At 38.6% G+C, this 20368-nt stretch overlaps 1 protein-coding gene across 1 annotated transcript; it reads right to left on the reverse strand.

The window, feature by feature from the left end:
* Positions 1 to 212: 212 nt before the first annotated feature.
* Positions 213 to 15235, reverse strand: LOC6650519 (protein hedgehog). The gene is made up of 3 exons (XM_002073983.4): positions 14444 to 15235; positions 4709 to 4970; positions 213 to 1092 (listed from the first exon to the last, which is right to left on the reverse strand). Exons 1-3 carry the CDS (start codon positions 14897 to 14899, stop codon positions 401 to 403), a joined length of 1410 nt encoding a protein of 469 aa, XP_002074019.1. The 5' UTR covers positions 14900 to 15235; the 3' UTR covers positions 213 to 400.
* Positions 15236 to 20368: the final 5133 nt, after the last annotated feature.

Genomic DNA, 20368 nt, shown 5'->3' on the forward strand with positions numbered 1-20368 from the left:
ATAAATATGCAATTTAAAAAATTGGCTTTTGCTTTCATTTTATACAACAGTCGTCAATGGTCCAGTAATATGTTCGGATGATTTCAATTAGTTTTAGGATTCTGTGCCAAGGATTGCCTACTTATAGCTACAATTGTTCATTAACAAAATTTCCAAGATATTTTCAACAGGTTTCTTACAGTTTTTTGTTACATTTTTCGTTTTTTGTGTTTTTTTGTTCGTGTTTTTTTATGTTTTTTTTTTTGTGTTTGTCGGTTTTTGATAAATAAATAGTATCGATTTAACATTGAAATACAGTTATTATTAGGCATATGTATACATAACTACAAAATATAATACAATTAGCGTTCCCAATTTACGATATTCCTCTCGCCGTGCCTTCTTCCCCCCTGCGGGCTGTCTACTCGTGTCGCCAGCTCTTGGGTAAGACATAGTCCTTCACCTTGTAGAGAGCATTGGCATACCAATGAATGCCGTTCTGCTGCTCCGCCCTGGACACCTCTTTGGTTGGCTGCGTAGCTGACGATGTCGTCCTTAATTGACCCTTGGCTGGCATTAATGACTGTAGGGAAGACAATAGCCGCATTGGAGCCAATCCCCAATGTGCCAAAGATTGGCTATTGATCACCGCATAACAAGAGGCAACTACAGAGTTCACCACAATTGTGCCCTCACGTGTGAGTGGAGCAACCACGCCCTTGCTATGGACAGAGGTTACTTTGATGACCCGCTGTGGTAGCAATTCACCAGTGACTACATCATTCACTAGAACATAATTCATTTCTTCTACGCGATCCGCAAACACATAGTTAAGCTGCTGGCTATCCGGCTGCCATACGCTAATTAAATGTGCCGGGGTCACTGTTAATACGGCTCCACCATCTGTGTGCAGCTGGACAAAGTTCTCTAGCTGCTCCAGATTGCGATCCATGAAGAGTATTACTTCACTATACACTGGCTGGCCATTTGAACCCATGCTCAGTACTCGATCTCCAATGGAGAGCTGACTGAGCGGCTTCTTTTCGCCATTCTCCATTTGGGCTGTGCTCTCGGGTGTGAAACATCCATGGACATGCGAAATGGTTGATGAATCTGCAATAAGAAAGAACATAAGAATGAGTATAATTTGTTTCCCAGCACTTTTTTTACTTATAAATAGGTAGACATATCTATACATTTTATAACATAATGTGATACGAATATTTCAATTCTCGTATCATCCATAAAATGTTTCATTGCCAAATTCAGTTCGAATGCAATTATATAACTGAGAGCGATTTCAGGTAATGGCATTAGTTGGCCTAATCTAATTTGGCGTTAAGCATCCAATTGCCAAAACCCTAAACAAGTCAAAAAGGTTTTCACACACACACCCCGAACCCAATACCGTTCCCTATTCATATGGTGGTTGTGGTGGCAGCATTAACAATGCCACAAAGATCTGCCTCTGCCTTTTTGCGGCTTTCCAAAACAAGAGGCGAATAGATTCTGCCAACTGATAAACCAGGCATATCAATAACATCAAGACTCATTGCATGTATGTGTGTGTGTTCTGTGAGTTGAAACAAAAAATTGTGATCTTGTTTTTCCTACCAGATTAGCTACAGAGGGTAAAGGTTTTTGGGCATGCTCATGGGATCAGCCAAACCAAGCGGCTCGAGCTCGAGCCAAAGCAGCTTAGCTGATTTTGCGCCAAAGGATATGCTTATGCCCAAAGGTTGGCGATATGCAGGTAGCTGTTCTTCCTTTTCTCTTTATCTCCCTCTCTCTGTAGTTCTCGTTGTGTTTATTTGTTTGGGCCACCTTTTTTTCCCAAAAACCTAACCTGTTTGCAATTACAAAACATGTTGCAACCCACACGCATTAATCATCATCATTAATAGCTATTGGATTACATGGCCTGAGAGAGAAGGAGGAGCACATAGAACAGGAACAGGAGTATACATCGAAAAAATAGAGAATAGGCCACCCAACTTGATCGTCCATTTTTTTTTGTTCTTGCACTTCTTTAACAAGCCAGAACTTTCTATTTGGCGTATATTTCACACCCGAGGCGCCGATACCACCGCCAAAGCCCATAGGCTCTAACATTGCCACTGCTGATGCTGCCACTTCTTCTTCTTCTTCTTCGGCTGCTGCCGCTGCTGATGCTGTCTGTAAAATTCAAATTAAAAAAAAAAAAAAACATTCCCAACGACCACTAACCGTGCGCTTTATTATAATGAGTGGCCATAAAAGTGGCTTGTTGTGGCTAGTTGTTGCTTTTGTTGTTGCAACGAAATTCCAATGAAAATGCACCTAACCATTGAAAAGTGTAGAAACAATAAAAATCGGATTAAATGCCTATGGCCGAGGCATCATGCTCTCCTATAATCGATGGGGACGGGCAGCCAAAAAAAAGAATGAGCACTAAGTAGACAAAAACCAAAAAACAAAAAAGGCCAAAGAGGAAGCACGGTAGTAACAAGAAAAATTGGTGTGAAACCTACCTACAAAAAGAGAGAAAAAAAATGAAATGAGAGGCGAGGGACATGAAAACAAGAAAAATCTGAAGCGCATCGTGGGCAGCGGAGGCGACGGCAACGGCAACGGCGACTGCGACGACGGTGGCTAAGACGGCGGTGAGTGGAAAGTGAAGAACTTGAAGGGTCATAAATTAATAAACCATTAAAGTGGTTAAAATTATCGTTATTTTATCTTTGTGTTGTGAAGACTAAACTGATAAATTATTACAAAACAGAGGACAGACCGCTGTTGATGTTGTTGTTGTAGTTGTTGTTGGTGTTGTTGCTGTTGCTGTGTGGCAGCTCGCGCGCGCATTAAGGCCCCAAGCGAGTTGTTGTTGTTGCATGTTCATGTTAATGCTGTCCAAACGATCAGTCACCAAGCAACAACAACACCAACATGGGCAAGAAGAAAAAAAAAAATTAGTGTCGACAAAAAGGTTTACAGCCATTACTCTTCGTCGCTGCTGTTTGGGGCACAAACAAAAGACTTAGGCAACGAACTCGAATGCTGCCATCCACGCCACCTTCCCCCTCTCGATACTGTGTGTGTGTGTGTGCCAAAACTGTCATAAGCGCGTGGTTTATGTGCCGAGGCCTATCAGCAGCAATCAATCGCCATGTAATTTATTGATAGCCAAACAGCCCAGTCATAGCCCCAGTCGTCCAGGCAATGGGCATCGGGCATCGAGCATCAACGGTGTGGCTGTCGTAACATATGGCAGGCCCATTTGACACTGCAACCCAACTAGGACCACACAGGCACACAAAGGCTCACAAGATTCAGCCTGCTGCCCATTTGCCACTTGTTGCGGCATCTCTTTTTTGTCTTCTCACTGTTTCCTTTTTGCTATCTGTCGTTTGTCGGTCGGCTGACCTTTTGAAAAACAACACACCACACAAAAAAAAAAAAAAAAACCAAAAGAGAAAAGAAATGACAGCAGGAGGATCTAGGATCACGGATCTCATGACTGTGGCGGCTTCTTTCATAAGCAATTAGAATCAATGAGCAAGGACACTTTGCCTCACACAAAAAGTCAAAATATTATGAGATGAGACCGACCCATTGAATTAGCAGCGTGTGTGGGAAAATCAAGGAAAATATATGTGCTTGACTTTGGGAAAATTTCAATCATTGTGCAATACAATCTGACATATATAATGAACTATTTAATAAACTGATATATGTAGTTCGAATAAAATCACAAAACAGAATCCTAAAAATATGAAACTTGAAACTCTTTCAATAATAATACCCCTTTTTCTTTGGTCGACGCCTTTGTTGTAAGCTGTGGAAAATGGGAGGCTCTGTTTTTTGTGCAAGAAAAACTTAATTGTTTTGCCCGTTTTGGTTGGCTGCTTTCCAGCATTTTCTTTTCGCGTCTTTTGCGCTTATAGCCGAGCGGGAAGTTTATAATAGTTTCGTTATGTTTCGGGGAAAACTGGTTGCCATAATGGCAGCTCACAGATACACACAAACACACACATACGCACATATGGATGATGCCAACTTGTTGGCCAGTTTTTAGTTCTTTTTTTTCGTTTTCCGTCTTGGTTTTTTTTCAATTAGGTCCGGCGCGCTCTCAGTATTTAATTCATCTTCTTGCCTGTTGCCTGAGAAACGCTTTGGGTGTCGTATCATCAATTCGTTTAATTTGACAGGCGCAAACCTAAACATGTCAAAACAGCAACAACAACAACAGCAGCAGCAGCGGCAACAACATGCGGTTAGTCGCAGTTGCCGCTTTGAGTTTTTTTTCTCCTCTTTTTTTTTTTTTTGGGTTTAAGTCCAGAGTTTGGGTCCGGTTTTCGACTTTGTTGCTGCTGCTGCTGCTTTCCATTTATTTTTTGTGGTTTTTTTTTCCATCTCTCTCTCTGGTGTTCTTTGAATGTTGGATCTTGGCCCGAACCTGGCCTGACTGCAGCCGTGGCTAATTTGGCTGATGCAAAAAGATGTATGTATGTATATGTCTGTTTGTATGTATGTAGGTAACAACAGAAACGAGGAAAATTTGCCAACGCCTGTCAGCTTAGAGTTCAGCTTGTAAGTTTCAAGGCGCAACATGCGAAATTACGCTTGTTAGTGTCACTTCTGGCTAACAGCTTCCACACCCGATTACCCCTCTCCGACGCCATTTTTCCCCCGCACTCCTTTCCTAGCCGTGTTAACATAAGAATTTAAGTGTATGGATGACAAATCTTACCTGACTTAACGGAGCAATAGATGTGACGTCGACTGACATAGGAAACCCAATCGAAACCAGCCTCAACAGCCAAACGAGCCAGCATGCCATATTTCGATAGATCGCGATCATTGGTCCCAATGGTCACTGCACGTCCCTCGTAGTGCAACGATTCCTGGCCATGATCGTGATCCTCGTCCCAGCTTTCGATTACCAGCAAACGTACACCGGGCCATTCGTTCATCACAGAATAGGCCAGGGCATTTAATTTCTCTCTGCAGCGCTGTCAAGAAAAGAAAAATAAAATAAAAATCAATTAAACACTGTTTAATAATAACCACACACACACACACACACACTCATACATATGTATAGGTAGGTACTCGTATGTCATAAAAAATGAACAAGTTAAAGAAATAACCCAATACTGCCGCCATATTTAAACCAAAATACGTCCAAGTAAACCAGAAATGGACAGAGCCAATAAAAGAAAGAGCGAGTGAGACCGTGAGAGAGTGAGCGAGTGAGCGGGCGTAGCAGAAGCCGAAGGGAAATGTTTGTGTGCGTACGTGTGCGTGTGCGTATGCTCACATTTGAGGCGTGGCATTTAGGTTTTTGGAGTTGGTGTTCATTCTTGGGCCCAAGGGGCACCACCACCACCAACCGCGGCGTTCATTTTCAATTTATCTCATTTTCCCCCATTACATTTCTATAATCGATGAACTTTGGCAAAAGGAAAAAGACGAAAAGAAAATGTTGTGATTCACAAAACGATTTCGAAATATGATGAAATAATGAAATCGATCTGGCACTGCTCGACAGCAAGTCTCGTGATTAGATTAGAAGTGATTATGTGACTATGATCATGAGTGATTATGTAGACGTGTTCGTTTTCGAATCATTTTCAAACGTAATCTATACGTTCAGACATTCAAATTTATCTAATGGGCAAAACCCACATTTAATGGGATTTAACTTATTAGGAAACATAAACGAATTGAACCTTTAATATTCAACTTATTTGATTAAGATCGTAATGGGAAGAAGTTAAAGTTTTATTTCCGTTTTTGAAAACCAAAGTTCAAGTAAAATTGAATTAACAATACTTTAACAAAAATCAATTAACACCCAATTAACAGCATAAAAGAAGAAAATTTCAATTAAAGAGCCATTACATAATAATTGGAGATATTTTTAGATACTGTGACATTAAAAAACAATAAGTGCCAAAATTTCGTCATCAATAAAATATTTAAATTCTGTTAGTAAATATTTAAATGATTTATAATTACTTGAAGTTGTTTATATTCATGTCATTTCTGTCTATATATTCATATCGAATAATTTATATCTATTCCCTATATTTCAAAAATATATAAAGTCATTTTTAATTCAAACTAGGATAATTGTTTTTTCAAAATAAATCTTTTCTATGTTACTAAAATTTGATGTGATTTGAGATTGAAATTCATGAAATTAGAAAAATTTTGTCTCGATTCGGTCACCTGTGGTTAAATTTGTGTAGAGCATATAAAAGTCGTACAATGTGGCTGCAAAGTTTTAATTATTGTTATTTTTATTATTATTTCTTTTTGTTGTTGTACAAGCAACCTGCTCTTCGGCATTCCGCATCCTTTTGAACAACCTCAACAAATAGATGATTCGATATTTGCCTTTTCCTTTTGCCAAAGGCTTATTTGCTTACAGAGTTCAAACATTGACCCTCTTTGAGCCCTGACCCTAGGTGAGTAAATATGAAAAGACCTTTTTTTGTCTATCTATCGATAATATGAAAATACTTTGTCGGCACCAAGAAAGGAGAAGAAAAGAAAAAGGATTCTAAAGACTATGCAAATATTGTACTAGAAATACACACACAAAAAAAGAAGAAGAAAAAACCAACTGAACCCAGAGAAAGGAAGAGAAAATTTTTTGGGAGAAAGATGAAGAGAGAGAGAGAGTGAGAGAGATTGCCAGCCACAAAATCAATTATCAACGGCCAAGACACAAGTCAAAGTCGAATCCGCAGGATGTGCCAACCTTTTGTTATTTGTGGCGTAAAATCAATTTCGGATAGGATCGCATCGGATCGAATTGGTTTATTTTTTGGGATCCTATTTTGCCACAAAAACCACACAATAACTGGCCACAATTTTCGGTCAAAAAAGGCGTTTGTTTGTTTTTGTTTTGTTTGCCAAATGTTGCCAAAAACAAAAATTGAAGAATCGGTTTTTAATTTGTCACACCACATCGCATTCGATATGCCAGTTCTCACAATCACACAAGGGACTGCTAAGACCCCTTGTCTCCTGTTCATTGTCTCCTTGTCTTTTGCTTATACATACATACATACATTCCGAGAAGAGTTCAATGCTATTTGCTGCTGTTGCTGCTGGTGCAACTTTGCTTTATTAAAAGGCTTAACCAAGTCGAGTTGTGTGGAGTGGACTTGAAGTGGATTGGACTTTGCTGGGACTTTGGATCAGTCGAGACAGATAGGAGAGAGAGAGGGAGAGAGAGAGGAGAGAGAGAGAGCTGCTAATGAGCACAAAAGCGTAACGCCAATAAGCAAACACAAAAGTTTTGTCTTAAGGCATGGCTAACAAACGATGTTTACCCAACATGCTAATGCATGAGAGACCAAGCTGAATTCGAATCCGATTGATGCACAAACAAGCCACTCAGGCATCGAGGCATCGAGCCATCGAGCTATCGTGCAACGGGCACCAAATCACCAACAACAACAACAACAACTACATACAAATACATACGACCCCCCACACCTTGAACTAAGGTAAATGCCGACGGGTGCGTAAGATAAACATTAAGGAAGCGGCATTGTCGGCGGCCCAAAAAGATGGCTAAATAATGTGTTTGCATTGTAAGTGGCCAAGAGACAGACAGACAGACATACATACGGATAGATAAACCGAGTGGGAGAGAGGCACTGAAAAGGGGTAATAGCGTCAAGTGTAAATATCACCGATCTTCTCTTCTCTTCTCGTCTCTGGTTTACTCTGTCTGATACTCCTACTTTTTCTCCTTCATCTTCTTCGACAACTCCTCACTTCACCCTCTTCAGCTTTCAGCCTGCATTAATTAGACATTCAACAAGGTGTGAACTTTACCCAAAAAAAACAACAACAAACCCCGAAAAAAACCACGCCCCAAAATCATTTCTTTTTGTTTATCCAATGCATTTAATTATTTTCAATGGATGTTTCTTTGCTACTTTTCGTTGAAAACGAAACAAAATCTGCTCCTCCTTCTGCACTGATGCGTTTTTAATTGCAAGTGCCTGCAGTTTTATTGATTTAAATCGAGTCTGCCAATTTGACGCTTTTAATGGAACCATAGCTTCACCTCCCTTGCCACCAACCCTCACCATACACACCACAAATCTTGCTCTCGCTTGGCTAAAAATGATTATTATTATTAGCTGCTCATCATCATTAGCTAGACTGCAACTGAGGTTATTAAAAGATCTTTGTTTGTATTTAGCAACGTTGCCAAGTTTTTGGCTTGCTATCATCTCAGTCCCCCGCCGGGGCACCTTTGTCTCAGCCCCACCCCGAAACGATTAGGAAACGACACAATTTAACGACATAATTCAAGTGGGCATTAAGTTTCAACTGTGAAGGAGCAGAAGCTGGCACCCCTTTCATTTTAGCCAGCTGCACGTGCTGGTGGTGTAAGCAGATATGCCCATATCCTTTCCTTTTCCTGTGTGTGTGTGTGTGTGTGTAGTTGCTGCACTGATTGGCATCGAAGGAAGCGAAAACTTACAACTGAGGAAGCGGCACAGGATATAACAACAGAAAGAAAAAAAAAAAAAACGAGAAACAACATAAAAAATTAAGACAAAAAAAAGTAACACGTCACCCACTCGTATATGTGTCAACAACACAGAAAGAACAGCCCCAAAAACGGAATTAAAAATGCATAATGTCATCGACTTTTTAATACCCATTAAAAAGAGAAATTTTGCCCTATGAACTGCGTAGAAAACAATTTATTATCTAGCAAACATTTAAGACTCTAAAGTGTGACTCATAGTTATCATATGACAAAGCTTCTAGCAAAAAGGTAAGTCTTATCTGCATATCTTATCGCCTACCAAGTCACGTGTAACGACTACAGATCTAGATATATATATATATATCTATAAATATTCTATATGTCTACTCCTATCAGCATTTGTTTGTTGATCTCAATATATCCTGTAACTACACGGGACAAAAGGTACAAGACCACAGACCACTTGAGTCTTGAGGCGTCTTAGTCTTAGCCCTTCGGCAGCCACTTACAGGCAACTTAAGAGGTCTTGGCTTGTTGTCAATCAGCAGCAGCAGCAGCAGCAACGAGAGATGCATGTGTGTGGGCCACTCAAAGATTTCCTCACTTAATTGGCAAAGTCTTTCAGAGACTTTCCATTCTATTCCAGTTCGATTCGTCACCAAAATATATGTATGTATGTATGTCTATATGTTCTGATGTTTATTTGTGTTGTGCAAATCTATTCACAGCTTTGCTTCAATCTCTCGGCCTCTGTTGGTGTTTATTCATTAGAAAACCTTTCCCCCCAGCCCTCCCCAATCATTTTGTTTATGATTAAATGGGTCGGTGGGGGGGAGGGAAGGTGGAGGGGAGTGATATTGAGAATCATTTTCATTTTGTTTATTTCCAGAGCCAGAGCGTAATTATTACAAAGAATAAAAGGCATTTTAATTAAGCTTTGTATGAAATTTTCTGTCGCCTTTGGATAATTTATTTACTCCTCATCTTCGATTTGTTATTTTGTTATTGTTACAGCTCATTAAAAATAATGAAGGGAAAGGGGAAGGAAGGAAAACTAAATTACGAATCGATTTCCCCTTTCGCAGTTTTGCTCATTAGTTTGGGGGGGTTTTTTTATATACAATTATCAACAAATAATAGTTTTTATTTTGAAATAAATTTACGCAAATTTCCCTGTTACTCATATTTGCATATGAACTGACATAAGTTTGAGTCAGTCAGTAAGTTACTCAGTCAGTCAGTCAGTCAGTCAGTCATAAATCGTATGTTCTGTCAAATAAATGTTTATAAAAAGAGGCGTCATTTTATTGTTATTAATTAAATGCTATTAATTTGCAGAAATCGTAAATTAAATCTCAGTTGACTCTCACATTTAATGTCCCCACACACACACACACACACAAACACTCGCACACACATTGAAGAAAAAAAGAGCTGAAAAGTCATTTGGGCAGGTAAATCTCTGGCTTCAGGCCCCCATGTCTCGTCTTGGGTCTTAAATGATAAGCGCCATAATCCCTGATGTGTGATTAACTTTGATGATGAGTTATGAGCCGCACATTGGCACTGATGTGGATGTGTGTCGATGGGGATACACAACCCTTTGCTTCTCGCTTCGCCCTACCCCAATCTCCTCCCCATTCTCCAATCTCACCAGCACCAGCTCCAGCTTTGGCTCCATGACTTGCAGGAATCCAGAGCGCAGCATGTGAAATGTGAGTCAGATTGGAGTTAGTTTGGAGTGGAGGAGTAATGTGATAGTCGCGACGCGATCGCGATCTGCAGTTCATAAAAACCAACAACAACACACACATTTTTGTTGTCTTATGCAAATAAAAAAACAACAAAATCAAAAGCAAATCCTTGAACATTTGCGCTTGAGTGGCCTCGTAAAAGTATCAAATTGATTAATAATACTTATAAAAGCTCCAAACAAAACAAACTATAAAGCAAATGGGGACAAAGTCTGGAACTCGCACTGAGAAAGAGATCGAGATCGAAGAGATCGGGAATCGAGACTGGGAATGGGACCTGGAATCGATTTTGGCGGTGGTTATTTTTGGCAATTTGTCCACTTTGCTTGACGTTGATGTTTGTTTGATAAGTTTGATTACTTTGTGGTGACGATGATGATGATGATGATGATGATCATGATGATCATTCTGGTTATGGAATGTTCCCACGAACCGTTGCAAAGAGAAAAGTTTTGGGTGTTTTTTTTCTGTTTTTAGTATATTTTTGCTTATCGCAGCATTTGACATGATTTGATTTGAAAAATTCTGACATCATCAGCAATCGGTCATAATAGGATCAATTTTTTTTCTTTTTTTTGACTCATAATGTTCTATTAAAATGCCTTTAGCTGTGGGTTTTACTTTTGATTTGGATTTGATGCGGTCTGGAAGCTGCAGATGGAGCCTGGATGTCAGGGGAAACTGCTCGGCTATGCTCTGATCTGATCTGGCCTGCATGCATGTCAATAATCATATCAGATTACCATTGGCTTTGCCTCTTTTGCTTCATTGTTTGCTACAATTTATGAAATTTTAGAAGTTATGCTGCGGCTTTTGACGCATTCTTTAGGTCTGCGGTTTCGCTTCCCCCTTCCTTTACCTCCACCCTCTTTTCCCTTTGACCCCCGTGAACCGCGTAGACTCTGCTGCTGCTGCTGATGTTTGTCTAATCTTTGGGCCTCACAGACTCGCACATTGCTTGTAATTACCTGAATAAATGTACATTCCAACTATGATGGGGGAATGGGGGTGGAGAGGGGAACAGTGTTGCAGGTGAGCCGTCCATTAACAATGACTCGTCATAAGATAAAACATTTTACGAGACTAACTGGTGTTTTTCCTTTGCTTAATTTTAGCATTTTATGGCATATCGCAAATTGCAATTACATCTAAAAATATCCCAAAAATATACAAAAATTCATACCCTATTGACTTGGCCGAAAGCATATATATTTCAAATGCTATTCGAAATGAAATATTAAGCAAATACACATGCTATAGGGTATCTAAAAAGTCATAACCAAATCAATGGGAATCTGTTTTTGTGTATGTAGTTTTTCTAATTTTTTTTGGCGCTTTAATAGCCAAAACAAATTGTTTACAGAATTCTCGCACAGCCAGCAGTCAAGTCCATATAAAATGCAATTTAGTTGCGCTGCTGGTTCAGTGTTACCAAAAGCGTAACCTCGACTCCTACTTGCAGTCCCTCAATGTCACTTAGCCGGTAGCATAGTTGTAAATATTTGCCTAACACACCACAGACACACACACACATACACTTTGTCCTTTTTTATGTCCTGCCTGTCCTTGGCTAAATGGCCTTGGCCATGTCTTAACCTTCTATGTCCTTGACTGAGAAATCTCCGCAGCCTCTCTCTACCCCTACTCCTGCTCTCTCTCTCTGTTTGTGTGTACCATCTCTGCGACAATTACGGCTGCTGTTTTGCAACTGTTAATTGTTTTGCCAGTTTCACTCAATTGCATTACGAATCCAAGGTCCATTCTGATACTGTGAGATTTCTACAATTTACTTGCTACAATATCCAAAGTGCCCCCGAGGCGCGTGGCAGTTGGAAATAAAATGTGTTATTTGGAAATCAGTTAAATAAAAACCTGCCAACTGCCAACTGTTTTCCTTTAGCCTCTCTCTCTCTCTCTCTTTGGGCTTTGTTAAGCACATCAAATACAGTAGATATAAGGTAATAAAGTAAAACAAAACATTATGACATTGAAAATACATAAAAACTCAAACTATTGCTTATTTGACATATTACCAACTATCGAAACATTTTTTTTTACGGAATTTCCCTATTTATTTGCCTAGACATATATGACTAATCATAATATAGTTAATCTATATTCCATAAATGACTAATAAAAAGTGTAATAATAACAATTCATCATTGATAGTAAATTTAAGGTTTTTTTTTTTGGAAAGTATTAATTAATGTGAAAATGACAAACTTAAGTACCTTCTAAATTAACTCTAAAATGCATTCTACAATTGATTTGAAAATTGGAAAAATAAATAACCTAAAGATATCCTTGCTTTGCCTTTAAATCTTTTGTGTTGGTTAAAAACTGTATTTTCTACTAAATCTCAAGTTTTTTGAATTATCATTTAATACTTTATCAACAATTTGAATTTCAATAAAAAATAAAGTATTTTTAACAGTCATTTATATGACTTATAAAGTCTATTAAAAGTACTTGAAATGTTTAAACTATATTATAAATCTTCTATTAAGCAAATGTTGTTGATTTTTAATCTCAACATAAATATACCACTTACAGATGTTACTCAGCAAATATCAAAAAAGTGTCCGAATTATCGCCAAAAAGATTAGTATCGGAAATAACTACTTTTTTTTGGAGTGTGTTTGTGTGTGTGTGTGTGTGTAAATGGCATTAAATTATGGACTATACATAAAATTTTAATAGCCCGTTGTATGGGACTTTAGCTTATCAATAATTTTAATCCGTCTGGCGTTGGGCCACTTGTATGCGATGAAGTGTGCCGCATAACTTTGGCCTCCATAGGGGGTTCAGACTGTGGAAATAGCGACGCCGAAATGGCTTAAAAACAGGCGTCTAATTGGAACTGTTGCTGTTGCTGTCGCCTTAATTAAGCACTTGTTTAGCCATGTTCTGCACTTTGAGTCTACCGCCGGCTAATGCCACACCCACCCAGCCCCCATTCTCCACCTTTCGCCATGCAACAGAAATTCTCATCGCTTTGCAATTCTATTCTTGTGCTTTTCATTCTTGTGTTTTTTTTTTCTTTTCTTTTTTTGCACTTTCGCTGTGCCCACTCGAGTGATAAGATAAATCGCTGTTCCTGTTGTTGGCTATGGCTTAACATACTTTTTTGCTGTTATTGTTTTGTTGTCACTGTGTTTGTCAAATACATGTGTAGGAGCCACTTTGACTCTCACCTGCTTGCAATTGATATTTGCTGCCCAGGTAGTGAACGTGTTATCATCATTAACTAAATACATGGACGATAAGCCGCAAATGCTCGCGTGCCTCCAATGAATTGGAGGTTTGTAGAGGGAGTGCAAGGTGAGGGAGGAGTGGCAATGTTTCTTTTTTTTATACTTTTTTTATAGGTACTTTGATATTTAATTTTGTTTGTTGTTTATGGCGAAATCGTAAAGCCCAAGTGAGGGTGGATGAGGGAACGATTGAAAATGTATTGGATCATATACTCTATTTATGATGGAAGGTTGTTGAACGCATTTCGCATGGGCTTACAGTATTCATGTGTGTGTGTGTGTGTGAGTGTGAGTGTTTATTTTGCCAAGTAAACGATATTTTAAGCCAGTATACAAATACCAGGAACATATTTTCATCGTGCCATATCTGAGAATTCCTCTCAGCATTTAAGTATCACACAAAATGCAATCATTAGCCACTTGCTAATGATAAGCTGCATTATAATTAATCATAATTGCTAAAGTTTTCTTGCTTTTATTGCTCGCACTTAGCAATGCCAAAGCACCAAAAAAAAAAAAAAAAAAAAAAACAAACGAACACTTTTGATGCCATAAATTATAAATATAGGTCTTAGTGCGATCGAATGTGAATGATTTGGCATATTTTTTTTTTTTAGTCGCCCCTCACGTACACGTTTATCAATGAGAATTGGGGGGAAATGCGCTCTAGTATGTAGTAGAGGTGAATTGGCCGATCGTACCGATAAGAAAAATTGTTGGACGGCAGGCCGGCCACTAGCACCGATTAACATTTCTAATTTGGCAATTGAATTTATGGTCATACGCGGCCATCAATGCGCAATAAGCTTGGAATTAGGCTAGCCACAAGCAGCCTACAGTTCGGATCTTATCGTTACTGCATTTTCCAGGAAATTGCCTCATATCAGTATTGATTTTGTTGTGTTTGGGTTTTTGTTTCCCCATAAGAAGTATCATAAATTTGCACTTACCTTGGTCATTAAGCGATCGGCTCCAGTGCCCTCTTCATCCTTGAATACTATATCCCTATTGTAGTTTGGTACTAGATCCTTAAATTTTGGTGAATCACGCGGAATTTCTCCCTCCAGTGGGCCGGAGGCGCCAAGCTGATGCTCGGATAAATTTGGCACAGTTTGCTTAAGCACCAGTGGATACAGATTTTGGACACGACGACGTCCCAGACCCCGTCCGGGTCCACAGCTATGTGCAGGCATAAAGGTTAGGCACATAATTAGCATTAGCATGGTTAATCTGATGCCGCAACGTTGCGTATACGCAATATAGCGCAATGAACGTGCTGGTGAGTAATTGACTTGATGACCGCTTTTGATTGCATCGTCCAGGCATTGGCTATGTCGCTTTGCATCTAAGGATAAGCAGGTGACACTGGCGCTGGCCCATGGCGTTTGGTTAGATTGGCTATCCATATTTAAAGGCTTTTATTCGGCTGTTTATTCCTCTGTTGTATTGTAATATATTTGGTTATTTAGCACTTCACTTCACTAGATCCGCAGCCTCTGCTGCTGGTTTCTTAAACGATTTATTTATTTATTGATATTGATATTTTTTGTTGTTAATAAAAAATGATTGACTCAACGATCGGTTTAAGTTAGTTTAACTTATTATTTCGCACAACTTTGACAATTTGCTTTGTCAATTCTCGTCGACTCAGAAACAGAAACTGAAACTCAATTTCTCTTAGCGGTTTTTGCAGGCTCAGGCTCTCGTACAACCGTATCGCTTGCCTTGTGATTGACAAATGCTTCAAATGACAAGAACCCTAGGCACATCGTCGCAGTCGCTGCCGACGCACGTAAGCAACACACACTCACACACACAGTCACACTCAGGACCGGACTGTGACGCTGAGGGCCCACCGGGCATTGAAGTTGAAGGGCCCCGTATATTACATGCTTGAAAAATTATGTCGAGGAAAATGAAAGGTACACATTTTTAGGTTTTACATCAAGTATGATCGCTTATGTGAATAAAACAAAAACGACTTCTTACAAACAAACAAACAATTTTATTTGCCTATCTTTTTTCAACAATGCACTTCTACGTAAGGCGTAATTTTACTAGAGTTTAAATCATCAAGCAGTCAAAAGTTTTTGAAGTAAATTGCTCTGTAAGTATAAAGCTTTAATAATGCGTTCATTTTCAATTTGATTCAAGTTTTTTTTTTCAAACTGCCATAAGCAAGAAAGTTTCTAAAATTTTGAAAACAATATCTAAAGTTCCAGTAACTTACAGGGCTTCTGAATTCCAGCGTCCATCAGTTTATTACATTTAAAAAATGATTCGTTTGATGGGCCCCTATAGGCTGAATGGTATATTGCTACATTCAACTTTGGTTTTTCAAGAAAATTGTTCTATATTTCATTCGTTTTAAAGGGCCCCAGTCTTTTCCAGTCTTACAAAGCCTGTGAACGACAGGGGCCCCAGCACCCATCGATTTATTATGGTGATTCTTAGTGGGAACCTCGTACGAAGGGCCCTAGTGACTAAAAACTGCTACTCTACTACATGAAATTTCATCAAAAGGGGCCCCCTACCTTGAGGGCCCACCGGTCATTTGCCAGTCCGGGCCTGGTCACACACACACACACAGCTCGACAGAGCGTTCATTTTCGTTTTATCGTTGTATGAGTACTTCGGTTCGCTCATGTTTATTGGTACCCGACGACGATCGTTTCTGGTGTTCATTTTTATGCTGTAGACAAAAGCGTGAGTGAGACAACTGTAGTGACATCAACACACACACACACACGCACACACACACACACACACACACTATGAAGACTATGTATAGATGGAGTTTCGGTTTGGGCTCTTATGTACTACGAAGCACCAACAACAACAACAACAACAGATGTTGGTAGTGTTGTTGCCAATTGGGATGCACAAGCTAAATAACTGTGTGTGTGTGTGTCTGTGTGTGTGTAAGTTACATGGCGCATCTTCAGCTGCAATTTCTCTTAACACTTGCACTCCTGCCTTCTGCCTGCTGCTGTTGCTGCTTTGCTTTGCTTTTGTTGTTGCTCTTGTTGTTGTTGTACTCATTGTTCACCTTTCTTTTCATTTTTTTCTCCTGCTGTTGTTGTTGCTGTTGCTGTTCGCTTTATTGCTTGTAAATTAATAATGTTCCGGTTTTTTGTGTATTGTGTATGCCTTTTTGGCCTAGCCCCGCTTCTTCAACTTCTTTGCCTTCTTTTTCCCATATGTGTGTGTATGTCCTTATGTACATACATACATATGTGCTGCTCACTTTGTCATCGAACATTACACCATTTTTGCTGCCAACTGCTGTCCGTCTCCCCCTCTGAGATACCTTTCCTTTGAAAGCCCCGAAGCAACTTCCGTTTACAGGCGCTTCAAATCAGTTTCGAGAAACTCCAAGACAATTCCATGGCATTAAGTTTACAGTGTAGCGATTTTTTTTCAAAAACTGACACACAAATTTGTTAACCTTTTAACGTGCCTTTCTTAACGAGAAATAGTTTAAAATTAGTCATTTTTTAAATATGATTCATAAGTACTTTTCATTTTAATAAGATTTATGATCTAGAATCTAGATAGTCTCTCAACTTAAGTATTTCTTATACCAAGCCCGCTTGTCTTAAACCCGCTATAGTTCATTCTGAAAAATCTTTTCATTTAGCCGAATATAATCGGCAATTCACACAGTAATCGAAGTAATTCCTGTGAGATTCACTATAATTTCTCCCTTTTTCACTCTTATTCCTTTTTAGTGTATGGCTCTTTTTTATAGTAAATTTGCATTAGCTGTTTTTTTAAGAATTGATTTGAATTCGGTCATTCTCTGGTCCTATTACGCCTTGGGAGAAACAATTTCATCAAAAAAGAAAGAAAAACAATTAGTAAGACATAAAAATCTGCGGTTCAAACAACTTTCCACTTCTTTGGTCCTATCTTAAACGAGGAAATTATTTTTCGATGGAGAGTTTTCAAAAACCTTTGCATTAAATGAAGATCGAAAGCACCTCAAAGGGACATTTAGTGTATTTTGCCTTTCACTATAGTTTGGAATTTGAAGCATAATGAAATAAATAAATTTATGTATTAAACAAATGTTTACGAATTCACAAGAGACTAAAATTGTGAAAAATGTTCATCTGCAAAATTGATTTATTATCTATTACTTAACTTCATTTGTAGCAAAACATGATAAATTTTACATATCACACCCGATTTTGAAAATTTTCTAAAGCAAAGCAAAGCTAATTGTATAAAGATATTACATTTAAAGTACCTACAGTATTATTAATGATTTCTTAAAAAGAAAGCGTAGGTTAATTCATCAGCGATTTTAAAAATGTTTCTTAAGGCAGTTCTGATATTCTTAAGAAAAAAAATCTTTAAGAATGTCGAATCTACAAAAAATTTTAAATAAAACTTGAGTAACACATTGAATCAGCCTTTAATTTCTTTATCGTTTTATCACATCCTTTTTGGAGCGATAAACCATATCAGAAGTAAACATTTCAAATGAATTTTGCAAATAAAAACGCATTTGGTCTTCCTGCATAGATAGGGCAATCTAACAAAATATGTGTTTTTTCCCCTTTATTGGAGTTTAAATTCCTCAAGGTAAAACTGCACAATTCACCTTAGCAAAAAGCTGATTAGATATGGGCCACAGGATGTATAATATAATTTCCGTTCTTAATATATACTAAGCCGGACAATGACAATCAAATAAATTGATTTTAGATGACGCATTGATATAAAATCGGCTTCATCACAAAAGAACATAAATTTTATTAGATAAAAGTAATCTTTCCGGTGATAAATAGAAAAACAAATACAAATTTCGTTGCTTGATAGAAATTGCAAATAAAATTAGTGAAAATAAGAGGATATAGGTAAAAAGGGGGGCAGTCAGGGGTAATAGGATGATTAAGCAAAAAAAAAGATGATGGAGTAGATCGCTATTCAAATCAATTGGAAATGCAAATGTGAACGGGTTATTCCAATGAACTTGGCTCATTCCCATCGCCCCCGCGAACTCACTTATTATGTATGTTGACATTGTCACTTAGAAATGCGCGAAACACGCTTTATCTATTTGACCAATAAATTTGCACTTGCATCAGCTAACAAAACAAAAGAGTCATCATTATGTAGCGGGGGGATAAAGACGAAAATTACAAGAAAATATTACTTTTTCTAGACTAACTGCACCTGCTACAATGTAACGGAATCTACATAGATACATAGGCCCATACATATGTATGTATGTATAGGTATGTATATAGTGAACAGTCTCCTCCTACTTGAAGACTGTCTTGTGAAATGAAAGGAATGCCAAGCATAGCATAATTTGAACCAGAACAGCAACAGCCACAGCAACAGTAACAACAAAGCCCAATGTGTCGGCAAAGATATAAAGAAAAGGCAAAACGCCATCAACAAGATACACGGAACCAAATTAAAGATGAAGAAGCTGAAGATGAAAACTGAAGCTACAGAAAGAGCCACAAAAGAAGAAGCTGAGGCAGCAGTAAACCCAAAGATATCCAAGAGGTATATGGGTACGGGGGCATGGATAAATGTATATAATGTCTGTCTGTCCGTATGTCTGGCCGTCTGACTGCCTGTCTATGTGGCTGCCACATAAATTTCTGGCTTGTCTGCATCTGTGTGAATATAAGTGTGTGAGTATTTGGTATTTGTGTGTGTGTGTGTGTGTTTGGCGGCGGCTCATTATGTGCCATGGTGTGGGTAAGTGTCTGTGTATCTGTGAGAGCCGAATTGTATGTATGAATGTGTGTGTGTACATGGGGCGGAGCTGCTTAAGGCGCTCATTTGTGAATGAACACTTCGTGAACCAGAGGAGACCATCCAAAAGGCCAGCAGACAACAATCGATCCCATCTCCCCAGAAATGGGAAAAAAAAACTTAATGAGCATGAATAAATGGCATCAGCAGCAGCAGCAGCCTCAGTGACTGAGGCAAGTAACTGAAACTCTTTGAGGAATCAGTTAATATTGCCCGGGAATCATGATACGGCCAGCCATATTAGATCGTTAAATAATATACCAAAGTTATACTATACATACGTATAGATATTTATTATTATTCCCTTTTCGTCAAGATAAAAAGCCAGAGATAAGTTAGTAATTAGATTTTCTGGTCTGGTCTGGGGCCCTATAGATTTATGTTAATATTAATGGGAGGCAAAGCTTTTAATGTAAGTTACACTATAAATTTGAAATGGTCTCTTTTTGTTTTTGTATTTCTCTTCATTTTTTTTTGTTTTGCTTTAATGGAATGCCTACAGAAAACCGGAAACACTTAGCCTTGGCCACAACCCAGCACAGCATCCCGCATCCAGTTGGGAAAACGCCATTTTCTCTTCGCCAATGGCTTTTAATTTCTTTTAATGGAAGTTGTTAACATGGCTGCTGCTGCCTTGACTCCGCGCCCGTTCCGTTCCGTTTCGTTGTGCAGTGCAGTGCTGGGCTCTGTGGCGGCTCATGGTGCTTGGTTCGAGAGCCTTTTGCCATTTCCTTTACCTTTGAGTTCAGATCGCCTGCTCAGACTTCTTTCCAGAGTTTTTTCCATTCCCACCAACGCCATGGGTTGGCTACGTTTTTGTATTTTTCTGATTTGCTCTTTTTGTGTTGCGTTGTTGTTGCTGTAGTTTTGTTTTTTTTTTCTTTTTTTTTTCTTTGGTGTTTCGATCATAAAACTTCGATATGAAACTTGTATTTTTTTCTTTTGATGCGCTTTCAAATTGAGGGCATATTGATTATGTAAACAAACTGGAATGCCAATGAAAATTGTGAGAACGTAACAATTACCGAAATCTCAAACATATTGGGTAATATCCAATATATTTACCTACAATATCTTTGCTCTGGAGTCAACTT

This window comes from Drosophila willistoni, chromosome 3R, assembly GCF_018902025.1.
Source record: "Drosophila willistoni isolate 14030-0811.24 chromosome 3R, UCI_dwil_1.1, whole genome shotgun sequence".
NCBI classification, from domain to species: domain Eukaryota; kingdom Metazoa; phylum Arthropoda; class Insecta; order Diptera; family Drosophilidae; genus Drosophila; species Drosophila willistoni.

Bases quoted from the DNA above. Each gene is read 5' to 3' on its own strand.
- LOC6650519 (XM_002073983.4), bottom strand. From the start codon at position 14,899: ATGGATAGCCAATCTAACCAAACGCCATGGGCCAGCGCCAGTGTCACC. The intron at 4,971-14,443 runs GTAAGTGCAAAT...TTTTCTTGACAG, and splicing joins CCGATCGCTTAATGACCAAG to CGCTGCAGAGAGAAATTAAA. The intron at 1,093-4,708 runs GTAAGATTTGTC...TTCTTATTGCAG, and splicing joins CTATTGCTCCGTTAAGTCAG to ATTCATCAACCATTTCGCAT.